The 17379-nt window shown below is 43.8% G+C and overlaps 1 protein-coding gene across 7 annotated transcripts in view; it reads left to right on the top strand.

Annotated features, from left to right (window-relative positions):
* FAM219A (family with sequence similarity 219 member A) overlaps nt 1-17379 on the top strand; it is an 81935-nt gene that overhangs the window by 32567 nt on the left and 31989 nt on the right. For 4 of the 7 annotated variants that reach the window (XM_072358845.1, XM_072358842.1, XM_072358840.1 and 1 more), the window contains exon 2: nt 15327-15426. In XM_072358845.1, the coding sequence (XP_072214946.1) occupies nt 15327-15426 (100 nt within the window). Of the gene's footprint in view, nt 1-15323; nt 15427-17379 lie in introns of all 7 variants that reach the window. The other 3 variants (XM_072358841.1, XM_072358839.1, XM_072358843.1) reach the window with 1 other exon arrangement.

Below are 17379 nucleotides of genomic sequence, written 5' to 3'. Positions count from 1 at the left end.
TTTCCGTAAGTGAAGTGCCTGAGTTCAGCTTAAATCTATCACTGCTTTTAAGATGTACATTTCAGATAGCTTTTTCCAGCAGCGCAGATGTTGCAGACCTTAAATTAATTCACAAAACTGCTTCAACCTTGCAAAGGATGGAACTAATAGGTAGGGAAAATAGTATTTCTTTCCTACGTCTGTCCCTTTGATGATAATGGAATTTAAGATATCTGCAAAAGGCTGTTTCAACTAAGTATCTCATGTGCACCAGCATTTGAAAAGAGAGTAACAAGATGGAAGTGTTTCTGTGCCCACTCACAGTGTTAATTGAAAGCTGTGAGGATGAGGAGATAGAAACAGTCTCAAGGGACCATTCTCACAAAAACTGTTTATGAACCATCTCTCCTGTATCCAGATGTATTTTTAAGACATCCTCATTAAGCTAAAAAATGTCATTGGTAATGAGAGGTCTTCTTAATGCTTCCCATATATCAATTCTATAGGCAACTTAGAAACCAGATTGAAAGCCTTCAGAGAAATCCCATTCTTGTGTTTTGTTGATCTGTTTCTACACAGCAAAAGGTAGATGCAAATGTGAACCTAACACATAGGTACCTTAGGGCAAAACACTGAGGGAAGTTGTACATCTTTTATTTCTTTTTTAAGCTCGTGTGTCGCTCTTACCTTTTTAACTGTGATCTCCTCAGGTAAATTAAACTCACAGGGAGAGGAAATGGTCAGTTGTGACAGATCAGTGGAGAGGTTGATCAGAGTTGTGTGACGTAACTGAAACACTGGGGAGCTCTGTCTGAATGGCACTGTTAGGATGAAAATGAGAAAGGAGTTAAGTTCCTGAGGAAGACTAACTCAGCAAAGAGCATGAAGCCATTCACTGGACAATTCTAGAAAAATAAGATAAGTAAAAGAAACAAGCTGTATACTGCACCCAACCTTTAAAATATCCAGAGCACAATTTGTCCTGTAAGGCTTTTAGAATCATAGAATCATAGAATTACCCAGGTTGGAAAAGACCTTGAAGATCATCAAGTCCAACTGCAGCCTAACCAGTAGCCCATCTCTAAAAAAACCTCTGCTAAATCATATCCCTGAGTACCACATCCAAACAGCTCTTAAACACATCCAGGGATAATTTTTGATTTGTTTATGTAATTTTCTGCTTATTATCAAACACTTGCAGGAAGGAACCACTTTTCAGGACTACAATATGGTCTCCTGTCCACTTTCTTTCCCCTGAGGCATAGTTTGAAGTGTAGTATAGGCACTTACTTCTGGTGCGTGCTCTCAAGTGTATTCAGAAGAAATGCATTTATGAAAATGGTCTTATCTCACAGGACAGAACCGTGGAGGAGGACCCAGCTTTCCTGCTTTTGTGTTGAACAACTTCACCTCTCTGGATCCCAGTGTACCCACATATAAAATGGTGATGATTCAGACGCCTCTTTCAAGAACATTTTGAAAGATAAAAAGGAGAACAGAAGAGCTGAGACACATGAAAAAGAGCTTAGTGTCACTACAGGGAACACAAAGAAAGCTATCTAGGTGATGTGGTAACAGAGACAGAAAGGCAAAAAAAAGTTCAGGAAGATGAAAATGAAAATGCCTCAGAGAGTAGACAAATTGCAGTGGGGCTGATCTTTATCAGCAGTGTGGTGCCTGTGACACTGCACGTGTTTCTGATTATCTACTTTGAAAAGGATGTTGTAGAACCAGAAAAAGTTGGTTAGAAAAAAGATATGGTGAAAATAATGGGATTGGTTCTTCTTGAGAAAGCAAATATTAGAAGGTGTTCTAAGAGGAAGAAAATAATCCAAGAGGTAGAAAAGGGACGTAAGGAGCTAGCTGGTACTTGGACTCCTACACCACAACAAAATTTAGTGAGGCTGAACACATCCCATGTTGGAGTGAGAGGCTGTGATGGAAATCCATTCCTATGGCTTGTGGACCCACTGGCACAAGACTCCACCTACTAGAAGGGGAGAGTTGATGGATGAGGAGAGTGCCCAGAGCTACATGCAAACTGCTGAGTTAAGCTCCCTACAAAAATTCAGCATCCCTGATTTGAACCTTAGGCACTGTAAGTACTGCATGGTCCTATGATTGACGACCATTTCTCTGTTCAGACAGAGTTCATTCAGTTCACAAACAATGTTTTTTTGTATTCTGCTATAGTTTCATTATACCTGTTAGGTATCTAGGTGTTGTTTACAGCAAGTAAAATTCCCCCAGCAAGCCACGTCAGTCATTCAGTGGGCTGTTGTGTGATTTAGCAGGACAAACAGTGCCTGAGCACTCCTGCTAGGTGAGAGGATGGATTATTCAGCACACAGGATCCTTAGGGTACTATGGTTAGGCTGCGTTTGGACTTGATGATCTTCAAGGTCTTTTCCAACCTGGGTAATTCTATGATTCTATGATTCTTTCAGAACCCCTTCCCTCTCTCTCATGATTTTGAGGCTAGGTGGATAGGTGGCTGTGGTACTACAGAGCATGGATTTAGTGGGGAAGTATTGGTGGTATGTGGACAACTGGATTAACTTGGATGTCTTTACCAACCTTGGTGATTCTACAATTCTTCAGTAAGGGCTTGAAACGTATCGTCATTAAGGACAGCATATCATTTGAGGTTTTCAGCACAATACACCTATTGCCTGATGATTATTTTTAGCCCTGATTCATAACTTTTTCACAGCACATCTTCTAGTAACACATCGCTTTGGAAGAAGTTGCAAGCACTCAGCAAATCATACTCCGGGACTATGAGCCAGGAGCCCAGCAAAGAATGGAGACCTTACTTAGTGAACCTTATGTTGGAAGTATGGTTTAGGAGACTTGGCACATTTCATGTAAGACCATGGAATTAAAGGTCCCTGTTCTCTAGGACAGCCTAGGTTTGTATAAGGGCAAGGTTATCTTTCCTTCAGTGTGTTCTGCTCCCTCATTCCCTGTGAGACTTGCAGCTTCAGCAAGAAGTCACAATACTTTGGCTTCTCTTCCTTGGCTGCCTTAACCTTCATCTACAGTGTGTCCCCTGAATTACCAAGGACAAGGGGTTACATGAGTGTGTTGTTAAAGCACATAGGTTGCAGGAACTGCAGCAGCTGTATTTTTGAGCTTGGCTAACCAGCCTTGCTGTTTTTCTGTAATGTCAGTATCCTGCAGTTTTAACAGGGGGAAATGAGCTGTAAAGAAAGTCCAGCATGGCCTGACACAGCAACACCGTCACGGCTCAGGGCTATTGGTGCGCACACCTCTGTGCCACCAGTTTTAGCTAAGGTCAGGCCACAGGGACAGCTAGCTTGTTAAATCTGTTGATTTCTCATCATTTCAGGAAGGCTTTTGAAGCTTATCACCAGCATAGGTTTGCTGTCCCCATACTTTCTCTTCTTTGTTTTCTTGGATCTCCTTGTCCAGGAATATCCTTCAGCCCCTCATGGCCACCCATCCCCTCCTGTTCTCCCAACCTTTCCAATCCAGTTCATGTCCTCCCCAGCAGACACTGCATCCCTCCCTTCCTGACAACCCCCTGCCAGTTCCCTGCCCTCATCATTCTCATGCTGCAATTGCTGAGAGGGATATCACCCAGCAGGGAAGGTGACAAGATATATTCCCAGCACACTACAACAAAAAATTATGTATTACACTATATATAAATATACTTTAAAAATAAATTAAATAAATAAAATCAGATACTGTCCAGAATGTAAAATTTTGGTCCAGTGAATAGATATCTGGCAAATGACAAAAACTCCAAATGAAAAGATGTGGGCTGTTTAATGCTTACTGAGCAAAGCAGGCAAAACTCTTGGTGTCTTGCAACAGCCTGCTTCCAGCATGGATTTCTGGAGCCCTGTGCAGGGCTTTAAGGCAGAAGCAGGCACTCCCAGGGAGGTAAGCAAGCAGCAGGAGTCAGGGAGTACTGATGGCTGTGCTCACCCTTCCCTTTCCTTTTCCACCTAAATAGTGTCTCCCCGTTGCTGAAGGAAGGGGATCTCATTTAGCTTTTTGTCCCAGGAAGGATCTTCCTTGAGCTTTTCGTTCCACCTTGTGTGATGTTTCCTCTCCAATCTGCTGCATTGCTTCGAAGGGGGCCAGTGGACAGATGGCTTGATTTAGCCTAATAAAGGAGCTGCCTTCAATGGAGAAGTGAGGCGGAAACTGTCTGGTGTGATATCTCTTTCTGGCACTGTCTGTGGAAGGTGAGGAGACAAGCTGCGGCTGGATGGAGACCAGTTCCATTACAGAGAGCATGGAGAGAAACAAATTTTTCTTCAGAAATGTTAAATGTTGTTTTTTTGCCCTTATTTCAAACAGCCCCTGCCAAGCTGGATTTACCTCAGTATTTAAGACATACTCTGGTCCTTGTTCAGTCTGCTGCACTATCTGAAAGAAAACTAAATAACTTCAGATGCTCTCAAGAATGTGGCTGGCATTTTGCATGCATGTGGCTGGCATTTCACATGCCACCGGATGGAAGCTCAGCATGCTAAAATCCCATCCACCCTTGTTGCTTTTCATCTTCAGCCTCTGGCAGCACTGCTGCTGCTGAGCCCCATGCTGAGCCCAGTCCCAGCTGCAGCAATGGGCAGGCATGGTGTCCTGGCCCTGTGCAGCTCATAAACTGCACTCCTGCAGTAAGCAAGGGGAACATAAAGCCAGCTTAGTACTGCTGGCTTTAATAATGCAGGAGATGAGAGCTGCCACTTCTGGGAATAAAAATCAGATTTTCTTAGGAAATCTTAATTTTGCATGCTTTTTTTTTTTTTTTTTTTTTTTTTTTTTTATGGGAGGGGAGGATGCATCTCTGTCCCTTGGAGACAGAACAATTTATAAGCTACATTCATAAAAATCAGCATTTTCTCTTTAGGTCAGCTGCAACACCTTCATCTCAGTTTCCCTGGTTAGTCACGTAAGGAGTATGCTTCTAATACAAGTGTGTCAGGGAAAAGCTGAGCCAAACAGCACTTGATCAGAGGAGAATCTGTATTCCCCAGCTGCTATTCAGTAGCAGAGACACAGGCGTGGGGGTGAGGTGGGCTCTTATTTTAGAAGCCAAAATGTTTTGTGCCTTCAGAATTTCCTGTGTGTGACTGGAGAGCCACCCGAGGTAGAGCTGCCGGAGATCTGCCTTGGCTTTCACATCCCCACCCCTCAGAAGTGTTTGCTGTGCTGCTGCTCCTGCTCCTGTTTGTAGGGTTATTTCTGTCACAGGCTTGGCTAAACAGAAACTCTCTCCTTATAAATATGGAAATCTGATGATTGAACTCTCCATCTCTTGGGACAAATTCAAAGCACTGTGCTGAAGAGGAAAAGGCAGCTAAGCACTCTTCTTGGCAGCTTTGTTTTCTGTGTTAGTGGAAAGAAAACAGCAAGTTTTTCATGCTAGGATCTGCCTTTTTCAGCAAGGCAAGTGACCTCTTAAGCTGTTCTCAGGGCAGTGTGGTGAAGGCTTTGAAAAAAAGCATGGTGGGGTGAAAACCAGAGTAGTCCTTCCAACCAGAGGGACTGAGTGCACTGTCAGCAAGTTTGCAGATTACCACCAAACTGAGTGGCACAGCTGACACGATAGAGGGAAGGGATGCCATCCAGAGGGACCTGGACAGGCTGGAGAGGTGGGCCCATGCCAACCTCATGAAGTTCAACAAGGCCAAGTGCAAGATCCACCACCTGGGTCGGGGTAATCCCAAGCACAAATACAGGCTGGGCAGAGAATGGCTTGAGAGCAGCCCTGAGGAGAAGGGTTTGGGGCATGCTGGTTGATAAAAGACTCAATATGAGCTGGCAATGTGCTCTTGCAGCCCAGAGGGCCAACCGTATCCTGGACTGCATCAAGAGAAATGTGACCAGCAGGTCGAGGGAGGTGATTCTGCCCCTCTGCTCTGCTCTCATGAAACCCAACCTGGATTACTGCATCCAGTTCTGGGACCCCAAACATAAGAAGGACATGGAGCTGTTGCAGTGGGTCCAGAGGAGGGCCACAATGATGACCAGAGGGCTGGAACACCTCCCCTATGGGGACAGGCTGAGAGAGCTGGGGCCTTCAGCCTGGAGAAGGGAATGCTCCAGGGGTATCTTATAGCAGCCTTCCAGTACCTGGAGAGGGCCTACAGGAAAGCTGGAGAGGGACTTTTTATAAGGGCATGTATCAACAGTACGTGGGGAAATGGCTTTAAGCAAAAAGAAAGTAGATTCAGACAAGATAATAGGAAGAAATTCTTTACTATGCGAGCAGTGAGACACTGGAACAGGCTGCGCAGAGAGGCTATGGATGCCCCCTGTCTGGCAGGACGGGGCTTTAAGCAACCTGGTCTAGTGGGGGGCTTGGAATTAGGTAATCTTAAAGGGGCCCCTTCCAATCTAAACCATTCTGGTTCTAGGTACAAGCTGTGTGTAAGGGCTGGCAGAATCCCCTGCTCTGGACAGGGTTGTGGTCACTGTGGAGATCTTCTCCTGTCTGCTGTCTGTGTGTGTTGGAGGGTGAGCTTTGGGAAGCTGTTCGCTGTTTGAGTCACACTGGAATAACCTGGGTTTTTAGGGTTCTTAAGTGGCTGAATCGTGGAGGTGTGCAAATTTAGATTCTGAGACAGCAGGCAGCCTGCATGAGGTGTCTTGGATTGAAGGGGAGTAAATCTGGCAAACACAGAGTAGGTGTGCAGTGAAGACATCCTGCAAGGAGTATGCGCAGCCCTCCAGGAGAGGAGATTTACAAAGGGCAAGAGCATGGCAGGACAAAGAATGATTGCCTGAGAAGTGAACAGGAGAAGCAATCAAGCAGCTCAGAAAAAAAAAAAATTAAGGAAATGGATCGAAAGTGTCAGTAGTATTCCAGAGCAAAAAGCAAGACCTCATTCATCTTACATGTGTAGGAATTGAACATGTGAAAATCAGCTGCCTTTCTATGAAAAAATGTCCTGACTGCTAACTGGAGAACAGATGGCCCCGGAGGTATGCTAGTAATAACTGTGACATTGAACAGTGGATTGAAGCCCTTGGCCTGTACAAGGTACGGATGTTGAGCCGACCCAGCCTTTTCCTGATATTGTTCTTACTGCCAGAGGCTCCAGAAGCCTTATGACACAGGATTTACCATGCTGAATCGAGCCCATGGCCTATGGAGGTGATTATCCAATCTCCAGGATGCTGGAGGGATCTTACATCACTTGAACAGGGCTCTCCTTCTGTCACTTGTACTGTGCTGGGACATTTTTGTCACTATTTATCATCACTGCAATACCTGCCAGAACCAGACAGCATTTTTAGGGTTTTCTACAGGCAAGCTTTGGTTTCATCTTCCACATGCAGCTGGAACAGCCTAGCTGTCTGTAGACAGGCCATGGGCAAGAGAGGATCTGTAAACTGTTCTGTATATACCTATGACTGGCATTTTAGCAGTGATGGCACCACTTGTTTTGCATGTTCCCAGCCACAGATGTGAGGGCTTGGAGAGGAAGCACAGATCATCTGTGGTGAAAAGCTTTTTTTTTTTTTTTCTTTTAAACACAGTTTTGCTGTTGATGATGCTTCATTACATCCTTGAAGAGATGGTGCATACCTTCAAAGGAAGCTCTCTTCTCACCAAGAAGCACAAATTCAGTCACTGCAAGTTCCTGCAGTGGTGCTTTAAGGGCAGCGCTGAAGCTGACTAATGCAGTTTTCAGTAGGATGTGCCTGTAGGAGCGAGGGCTCCTACTTTTGCCCCCAGACTCCACACACACTGTGACTTTGGCTCTGACACCTGTCTCAGTTTTTAATCATTTTGAGGATATCCTCCCTCATGAGTCGAGTTTTAAAAAGCCTTAAAAAATAAAGAAATTGTGGGGGATTGAGATCCTGGCCACATGCCAGTTGCTAAACTGACTCTTACAACAGCTACCAAAGTATTTGTGGTGCCTTAATCATGCGCCTCGTTGGATCTCAGACCTGTGGATGTATATATGTTATAATGCTCTCTTGTACATAACCTTTATATGGACAAAATGTCTTATTACTGAAGCATCCTGACAACATACCTAAGTTAATAGCTGGTTTTAAATAGTTATTGTACACCATCCACTTGTCAAATGCTGCAGGCGGTGAGGAGTGCAATGTGGCATTTCTCTGATTTGCAATGTTAATGATCCAATTTAAGTCATGTAAAGTTAGCGCAAGATATCAAAGCTATAAATGCATGTGATAATAGGGATGGCTGGTGCTCGTGTGTGAGAAGAGCCTGGAGGGAAATACAGTGTTAAATATACTCTGTCACGTTGGAAAGGAAAAGACTGGAGGCTGCTTGTGCTGCTGGTTTCTCTGAGGGAAATCTAACAGAGATCATGTAATTACTCCCATTTTTCTTCCTTGTCCCCCAGTTGCTTTCCCAAAGCATTTGGTCTACTTAAAGAGTTGGTGCTTCCTCTGATACTGCAGACTCCCAGAATTAGTCATACATCATCATCTGAAAAATGGGACGTTCCTCCCTGTGCTGTAAATGTCATTTCTGATTAGGAAAACAGACATTTGAAACTTATTGTTCACTTTCCACTGCTTACATGTTCTGCTTGTTGCATTTTGTTCAGATTCAGCGTGGAAGTCAGGCAGCGCTTTTGTGGCCAGGGTTTTCAGAGAGCTTTTCATCACCATGCCAAGGGAAGGCAGACTGGCACTTCTGGATCCATTTTAAACAAATAAAGACCAAAGCTTCTTGTTACTTTCTGGTGAATTGAGCTCCACCTATTGCAGGTGTGCAGAGGAGAATATAAATGCAGTGTAGTTCTGGCTCAGCTTAGTTAATAAGATTTGAGGTTTGCAGCAATATTAACATTGCAGGATTTTCAAATTGCTGGGAAAAAAATGCATCAGATACTGGTTTGTGTTGTATATAATTGTAAACTAATTGTGTTGGAAACCTGGATCCTGCAGTGGATATTGCAGGCCTGTTTGTTACTCTTAACTAAGATTTATTCAGCAGTTGCTCAGAAGACAGCAGTGCTGTGACTGGTGCATTGGCAGAGCTAGCAGAATGTCAATAAACAGTTGTTGCTTATTGCTTTTTTGAATGTGAGTCAGTAACTATCCGAGTTTACTTCAGTGCATCAGTTGCTGTGTCACCAAAATGCCACTCATTTTCACTAGGTGCAGAGTGGCTATTGGTAAGACCAGTGGTTACTGCCTCAGGTTCAGAAAGTGCCCACGTGGGTGACAGGTGGTGACCATGATGTCATAGGAGCCTTCTGCTACGGTCACTGTGTGAGCATGGAGTAAACTCCTACAACATGTCAGGCTTAAAAAAATCATGTTTTTCTCTGGCTCACCCGGAGAGAAGTGACCCTTGGAAGTGGTTAAGGAAGTCTGGTTAACTTCTTCTTCCCAGGATAAACTGATTTTCTGCCTTAATGCATCTGGGTTAGAAGCAGGCTCCTTTCCTCTTCAGAAGGATGTGGGAAGAGTGGTTAGAAGCAGTGCCAAGCACCCTAAGGGCAGCTGGAAAGAGGTCAGAGCCTGAGGACGTACAGCTCCTGTCATCCCATCTGGGATGTGTGCCAGAAAAGCTGAAGAGCAGCAGCCAGAGTGCACTGAAGCACTGCATTCCCAGCCTGGATGGATGACTGCTGGGGGTCTTCAGGCTCAGCTCTGTGTCCTGGCACCAGCATCACTCTTCACTGTTTGAAGGAGTTCATGCACTTCCTAAGCCAAGCACAGAGCACCGCAGTCTTTGTTTTTTCTCTCCTGCATGGGACAAACACAGGCTGTGCATTTGCACACCTTGTTCCTTGACCCAGTAGCACACCCTGATGCCCTGAGTAATAGTGCTGGAGTGTTTGTATTTTGGTTTTGTTCAGCTCTGTAGCACCACTGACTGCTGCACCAGGGGAGCATCTGTTGCTTTGTCACCCAAATGCTGTCTACTGTAAGCCAGATAAACTACAAAGCCTCAGAGCCACTATAACTTCTTTTTCCTAAGCTGATCCTCTCCTATATTCCCTTCTGCATAAATACAAGGTCTGCCATTGCTTATGCTGTCATTTAGAGATGTGAAAACTATGGAACTGAAACAAAGGCTTCCCAGGGAGTTTGTGGATTCTCCTTGTCTGGAGATATTCAAGACCTGCCTGGACACCTACTTGAGCAGCCTGCTGTAAGGGGCCAGCTTTGCATTGAGGCTGGTCTCAATGGTCTCTAGAGGTCCTTTCCAATCCTTACAATTCTGTGATTCTGTGATAGTAACCCACTCCTACCATGTTGTGTTTCTTTTTACATTCCTGGACCTCTGTTCTGACTTAAGAAGATAGTTCCTGTGTTTTTGTGTTCCATGTTTCATACACGTGAGAATCCTCTAGACAGCTTTTCCAAAACCTTCTTTAGAATCTGGGCTCATAAAGAAGGAAGAAGATGAAGAAGTTGAGCAAGACTTAAACCTGAGGTGCCTAGGAAGGAGTGCTGAAAGGAACCTAAGAAGTTCAGAGAACTTACTGCCTTACTCCAAATCCAGATTAAGCTGCTCTCAAACCACATCAGTTCTGTTGACCTTCTATTTGACAGACTTAAAATTCTGGGCTTAAAATTCTGCAGTGATGGGAACTCCACAACTTTGTAAGGCAAACGCACAGTTCCTTAGCCTTACCTCTGCGCCTTTCTCTGGTATTTCTTTGCAATTTTGCTGCAGCATAAAGCAGTTGTTTCTCGTTCAGAAACATGAGAAACAAGGTTATTTTTCTCTGCAGCAGCCCTTTCTTGTATCTGAAGAGAGCTACTATTTGACCCCTCAGTCTTCCTCTTTCTTTCCTAAACAAACCCATTGTCCTAGCATTTCCAGATGGTTGTACCTTTAAGTTTTCATCTGTAGGAGCGCTGAGGGATTATGTCTTCCTTGAAATAATGGGCTTCAAAGCTGAATGTTTAAGTCAGAGCTTAAGGGACACAGAGCAGGGCGTGTAGTCTCTTTTGTGAGGTCTGCAAGTTACATCTCTGCCATACATGCCCTCTGTGGAGTCTGGGATGGGAGTGAAGGAAACTTCTCAGTGACCTGAATGTAGGCCCTTTAAGTACATGTGGTTCTCGACTGATTTTATACTCATTAAGTCAGTCTCCCACACATGGAACTTCAATCAAATTTTTGAATCCAGTGTCTGATGTTGAAAAGAATCAGAACACTTGGGCCTGTTCTTTTTTGTTAGCGTTTGTTTGCCTTGTTTGCCTATGTATTATACATGGACAGCATCAGACAGCAGGAGTCTGCTAGGCGGCAAGCATCCATTCATAAGCTGTTATACATGCATTGGTACCAAGACTTCCAGTATCTTGAAGCTGGGTAGAAGACAGCAGGGTTGTAATACTGAAGAAACACAAAACTAATGGATGGCATTCCTGAGTGGCCAGATCATCACGATTCACCTACTGACAATTTCCAATGGAGAACAGAATGTAGAACTGTAAAAGTGACTTATGTCAAGGGTTGGGAAGGGTGGGTACATGGACACACCTCAGTAACCATCTCTGCTTACTAGGGCAGCTCATAGCCACAGAAACTGGGGTCCCAAAGGAGTCATCAGGTGGAAGGCAGAGGTTTGTCAAGCTTGCAAGATGTTAGAGGTGTTGACTGTGGCGGAAGGAAATGAAGCTGCATTTCCGAAGGTGCTCCAAGGGTGCATTTGTGCCAGCTCCATTGCTCAGGGTGTACTGCTGTTGTTTGCTGATTTTGGGGGGTTATTTCACCCTGAGTCAGTGTGGGCTTATTAGGAGAGGCAAGCAGCGAGAGTAAAGACTGCTGACTTCGTGCATTATGGCAGATGCTGTTTCATACAAAGTACTGCAAAAATAAAGTGGAGTGAGGTGGAACAAAGAAAGAATAAAAACCCTACTGAACGTGCCGTATTCCTAACACACTGATTTAAGTTTTAAATGTTTTCAGCTCCTCCTCATGCCTCTGTATGCTGAGGATTTCCAGTAATTCTGCACCTTGGAACTAATTTCTGATGTTCACGCATGGCATACTGTACACAGTGCAGGACATGGCTCTACTTAGCAGGAAGGCAAAGTTTTCAAGGTCCACTGTGTCAAGCCCATAGAAGAAAAACAAACTAGTAAGGAATTGACCCCATGCTCAAATGCTGCCCTTCCCACACCCAATTCAGCTGTGAGCATCTGGAGAGGAAACTGATTAAACTCTGGCCTGCAATAGCTTGATTTACTGTTGTTTGTTTTTTTTTTTTCCCTAAGAAGAAAAGTCATAAGGACATTTCAGGATTTAAAGGAAAAAAAATTAGCCACCTAAAATACATTAAATTCCCAGAGTGGTTCTGAAAGCCATGCCTCTGCACTTGACTTCTGCCTGGGAGCACTGTGTGCTCACCTGGCCTGGGACTAGTCACACTGCATAGCTGCGGCACGATGGGGTCTGAGCTGAGCACCTCATCTAAGGAAAGCCTGTAGAAAAGCATAAAATCACAAGGTGAATTCCAGCAGGGAAAGCACAAAGTGAATCTCAGTGTGCTTGTAGCGTAAGGCTCAACCAGTGATGCAAGCAATTCTCTGCATAGCTTTCCTACAGAAATATTGTTCACCTAGATCTATGGGTCACAGAACCTATGCTGGCTGGGCCTGATTCCCCCCAGCTGTCCCACACATGCTGTGTAATCTCCCTCAAGATGTCTAGGTCTATTCCATAACCTTTCCTGGCACTGAGGTCAGGCCTGTAGTTCCTTGGATCTTTCTTACAACCCTTGAAGATGGGAGTCACAGTGTCAAGCCTCCAATCCTATGGGACCTCTCCAGATGATGAGCAACACTTACAAATGGTGGAAAGTGGCTTGGCAACCACTTCTGTCAGCACCCTCAGGTGGACAGGTTGTTCCTATGCAGCCCAGCATGTTGCTGCAGAACCTGTGAAAAGTAATGGACACGAAGGCTGATGGTGCCACAGACATGCTAACACTGGGAACACCATCTCTGACCTTTTGGTCTGGTGGGAGTGGGCCTAGTCATGCACCACAGCTGTGCTGGCTCAGGCTCATAAACCAGGTTTCAAGCCAGAAAATAAAGTCTTACCTACCCTTTTTGTTGTGTCCCCATAAGAACAAGAAGGGCTGAGCCCCCAGTGTTGCCTCCCTGCTTTACTTCCTCCGCAACCTGTACCCCTGGAGCAGACTAGGCCAGCAGCAGTGCTGCTGAATTTGACAGTCCTCAAAGGTTATTCCTTCCATTCATCTATCTCACCTTTTTCCGAGCCCTTTTTAGCACTGACAGTAACCCATCAGCTGTTGCATGGAGTACTGAGTTTGTTTTGAGCTGCCACCTGTTAAATAGTAGTTGATATCCTATTCTACAAAATAAAAGCTGGCTGATCCCTATTCACCTTGTACTACTCAGGATTACTGAGACTTCTCCCAGGTGTCCCATCCATTGTCTCTTCCCAGCTAAGGAATCTGTTATGTGGTCTTCTGCAATCTGTCACCCAGGATCTCAAGGTTCCTTGAGCGACAGGAGCTGGATACAGCTCATCATTTCATTTACAAAATCTGGATATTTTCCTTCTTCTGTCTGCCACTTTCATCTTAATTTAATTTAAGCTGGTTTATTTTTGTCATTCAGCTACTGTATTTTGTCATTCGGTGTGGTTATTAGAGATCTTGTATTTTTCATAAAAGCAGAATTTTTAACCTAAGATCGATGTGATTCATCATTCTTGTCTAATTGTGTTCTCCTGGAGCCTGGCTTGGTTGTTTACAACTTACTCTGACCTTTTTCACTGAATCATTAAGCTTCAACTACACTCCTCCTGGCAGTGGCTGCATTTTAAAGGAAGTTTCGGTGCTATTTTGTGTCATTGAATGCAGAGTCCAAGTCCTGTAAGCACCATCCATTTTAAGTACTGTCAGAGAAAGTGCTGAATAGTGCGAGGCAGCAGAGTTTTAATAAAATGTATGTCATATGATGAGTTTCTATTTAGATGAAGCCTAATTCAAGAACCACATTTTATCTCATAAGCAAAGTGTAGTAAACGGGGCTGAGGCATCTTTAAAAGCAAAGAGAAGGAGGGCTGTGGTGGGGGAAGAGGCAGTGGTTCACAGAATGAGAGCATCACAAAGAAGCTGAAGTTGGCAGGGACCTCTGTGTCCATCTGGTCCAACCTCTGCTCAAGTAGGGACACCCAGAGTAGGGTGTTCATGACCATAAGATGACTTATGGATATATCCAAGGAGGATGGTCCACAGCCTCTCTGGGCAGCCTGTGCTAGTGCTCTACCGCCAGCATGGCACAGAAGTACTTTCTGATGATCAAAGGAACCTCCTGTCTTCCAGTTTGTGTTCATTGCCTCTTGTCCTGGCACTGGCTACCACTGACTCTCATTCTCTCTTCTTTGTATTCAAATATTTATAGATATTGATATGATCCCTGCCACCCCCCAAGCCTCCTCCAGCTCTCAGCCCCTCCTGTGAGGAGTGATTTTCCAGTCCTTCAATCAGTTTGCTAGCCCTCTAATGGACTTTCTAGTATGTCCAGGTTTCTTCCTCAGGGCTCAATGCAACAGAGATCTCAAGTCCTGGGGAAGGGCAAGGGTGGGGGATAGGAAAGAAAGGGTCATAGGAGCTGACGGAGATGGGACTCTTCCCAGTTGATGGTGAAATGGTGGGATTCTCAGTGGTGAAAATGATCTGGATGTTTCAGGGGAGCTGCAGAGCCCCTGGTGCATCACAATGGACATAGGTATGTCTGTCTGCAGGCACACCATGGTGATGCCTGCCCAGCCATGATGGTGGTGGAGCCATCCTCCATCACTTCTCCCTCCAGAAGTGGATCCATCTCTGTGGCTCCATATCACCAGCAGAGACATCAGAATCCTTCCTGCCCGAACAGAATAGCCTTGTCACAATGTTTCTGGTCCATAGTAGTATACCCACACTGTTTGCAACTATTATTACAGCTTTACAAGTAAGAATGAATCACACAATTCAACAGCCATATGTGACTGAAATACATGGTATTTCTGCTTTTTTGAAGTAGCTTTTTCTAAGGACAAGTTACAGAATACAAATACGTTGTGCTCTACTTCTTCAGGTCAGTTCCCCCTTTTATTGATGCCTAGTGCAGAAACAGCATTCCATCCCTACATTAGGGAGGAACTGGTGACTCACCTTCCATATTGGTATCATCCAGCATGTGAAATCCAGTGTTTCCAGCTCTCTGTGATTCTCCCCTAGGTTTCAGCCATTTAAAACATAAGCATATGCTGTGCTCCGTCTGAACCTGGGTGGGAGTGGGCACATGTAACAGCCATTTAGAGAAATGACTGCATAATCTGTAGCTAAACCATTCTGTTTTTGTTTTTTTTTCATTTTTTGTCTCAGCAGGATCCGACCGCTGCATCTATTTCGGACAGAGATTGTGATACAAGAGAGGGAGAGACTGTAGCCATGAACTATAAGCCGTCCCCACTCCAAGTGAAATTAGGTGAGTCTTTGCTGTTGGAGGGTGAAAAGGCTTAATCCAAAGTCTGAAATACAGTGGTGTACTAATGAGATCATGTAGAGATCTCCACTCATATAGCTGAACGTGCCAGCTCAGCTCAGAAAACTCGCAGAGCAGTTTATCAGTATGATTCTACTGCTCAGGGAACCGATCTATAAACATTCAAGGACTTTCTGTCTTGGGATGTGGTAGAAATCTTCTTTGAAAAGAAGGCATATTTTTTCAAACCTACGGAATCTTACCACATTGGCCAGAAAGAAAAAGAAAAAAGAAAGAAAGAAAAAAAAAAAGGATGAATACAGAAGGGCTATAAAAAGAAAATATGACTACAAACAAAAGGGAAAGGATAAGACACTTGGACCATTATCAGCAGAAGACAGAGCTGTGCTGTTGTGAGATGGCGGAATTATAGATTTGTAATAGTTCACTGCTGTTTCTGTGCAGTATTTCTGAAGTTCTGGAAGCAGTACCGTTTATTACCACAGTACAAGGCTAGTTCTTACTACAGGACAGCAGCCCACACATGGCTATCTTACTTCCAAAGCCTTAGCCACTGCTATGCCATGCAGATTCAAGATCCTGACAAAGGACAGGTCAGAAGATTGGTATGCTTTTTGCTCAGATTTAAATATATATATATGCGTATATATAATCTATGCCTAGAAAATTTCCTCATAGGTGCACATTTTTATATGTTTATGAAGAGACTTTGTCAAGTAAATCGGTTTTACCCAAGGACCTACCACTGCAAACGATGGTGTTGGCAGCACTGGTAAGAGAAGCCTTAAAAGAAACATCAGGAAAAGCCTGGTTTGCATTTGCAGAGTCTCAAAGCTCCCGTGAAGTATATGGGCAATTGAGCAGTCAGACAGATTGGTCATGGTAGTGCATAAAGGGGTTTCATGGAGTAGGCATACAGACAGCAAAGGAAAATAAAGTAGCTGAATAATGACCTTGCTGATTGAGTGACTAGAGAGGAGAGGACAGAAAATTGGATGTACTAACACTGCAAGGTAATGCAGCAAAGTGGAAGATCTTGAAGTACTGATTGAGGATATGAAAAAGTGCATTGTGACAGCATGTCCTGCAGTATCTGTCAGGAGTACTCCAAAAATGGCAGCTGCTTTTTAGGAAAAGGCAAAAAACCAGCAGTATGTGTTAATGTGAGTTCAGCTCACAGTTTGGTAAAAGATGATACTGCCAGCATGCCATATGCCACTAGGATACTTCTTCATTGCTAGGATTCTGTATTGTTATTAGGGAGATAATTACTACTGCGATATTTGTTTTGGATAATTTAACATCAGGTATCAGGTTGGAGAGCAATTAATACTATTATTGGTAGGTCTGAGATATTCTTTCATTTCTAGGCAATAGAAGTGTACTTCAGAGGTCTGCTAATGTCACAGAAAATTGTGCTGGTTTAGACTTGGTTTTGCTAATGTGTGAGGACATAATAGAAGATCTGATGATCAGAAGTAGATTTGGATTCAGAGATAACAAGTTCTATTCATGCAAAGTAAATGTAAAGGTAATTAAAAATAGGTCTGTATCTGACCTCAGCTTTATAAACTAAGTGCTTGTGCAAAGTCAGTGAAGTGAGAACTGTAGGAATTATTATTCATCAGGTATTGTCGAAGGAGAAGATATCAGAAGAAAAAGAGATTGTTAATGGACTTCTTCAACAGTAATTTCATTTCTAAGTCCATTAATGACAAGGGCACATAAACTATGAGTTGTCTCAGAAAGCTGAGAGACATCAGTACAACAAAGCCTCAGAAATTGTGTGAGAGAAAAAACATGAAAACTGCAATAATAGAAGTGAGAAAAACATGAGAAACACAATCTGCTTTAGAATTTACCAACTGGAAGTGAATAAGAAATTGTGGCATCATTGCAAGACATTGCAAGTTATTAAGATGGGCTAATACATGA

Source organism: Excalfactoria chinensis, chromosome Z, assembly GCF_039878825.1.
Source record: "Excalfactoria chinensis isolate bCotChi1 chromosome Z, bCotChi1.hap2, whole genome shotgun sequence".
In the NCBI taxonomy this organism is placed as follows: domain Eukaryota; kingdom Metazoa; phylum Chordata; class Aves; order Galliformes; family Phasianidae; genus Excalfactoria; species Excalfactoria chinensis.
Note: the sequence above shows the minus strand (reverse complement) of the source record. Positions and strands in the feature narration are given on the sequence as shown.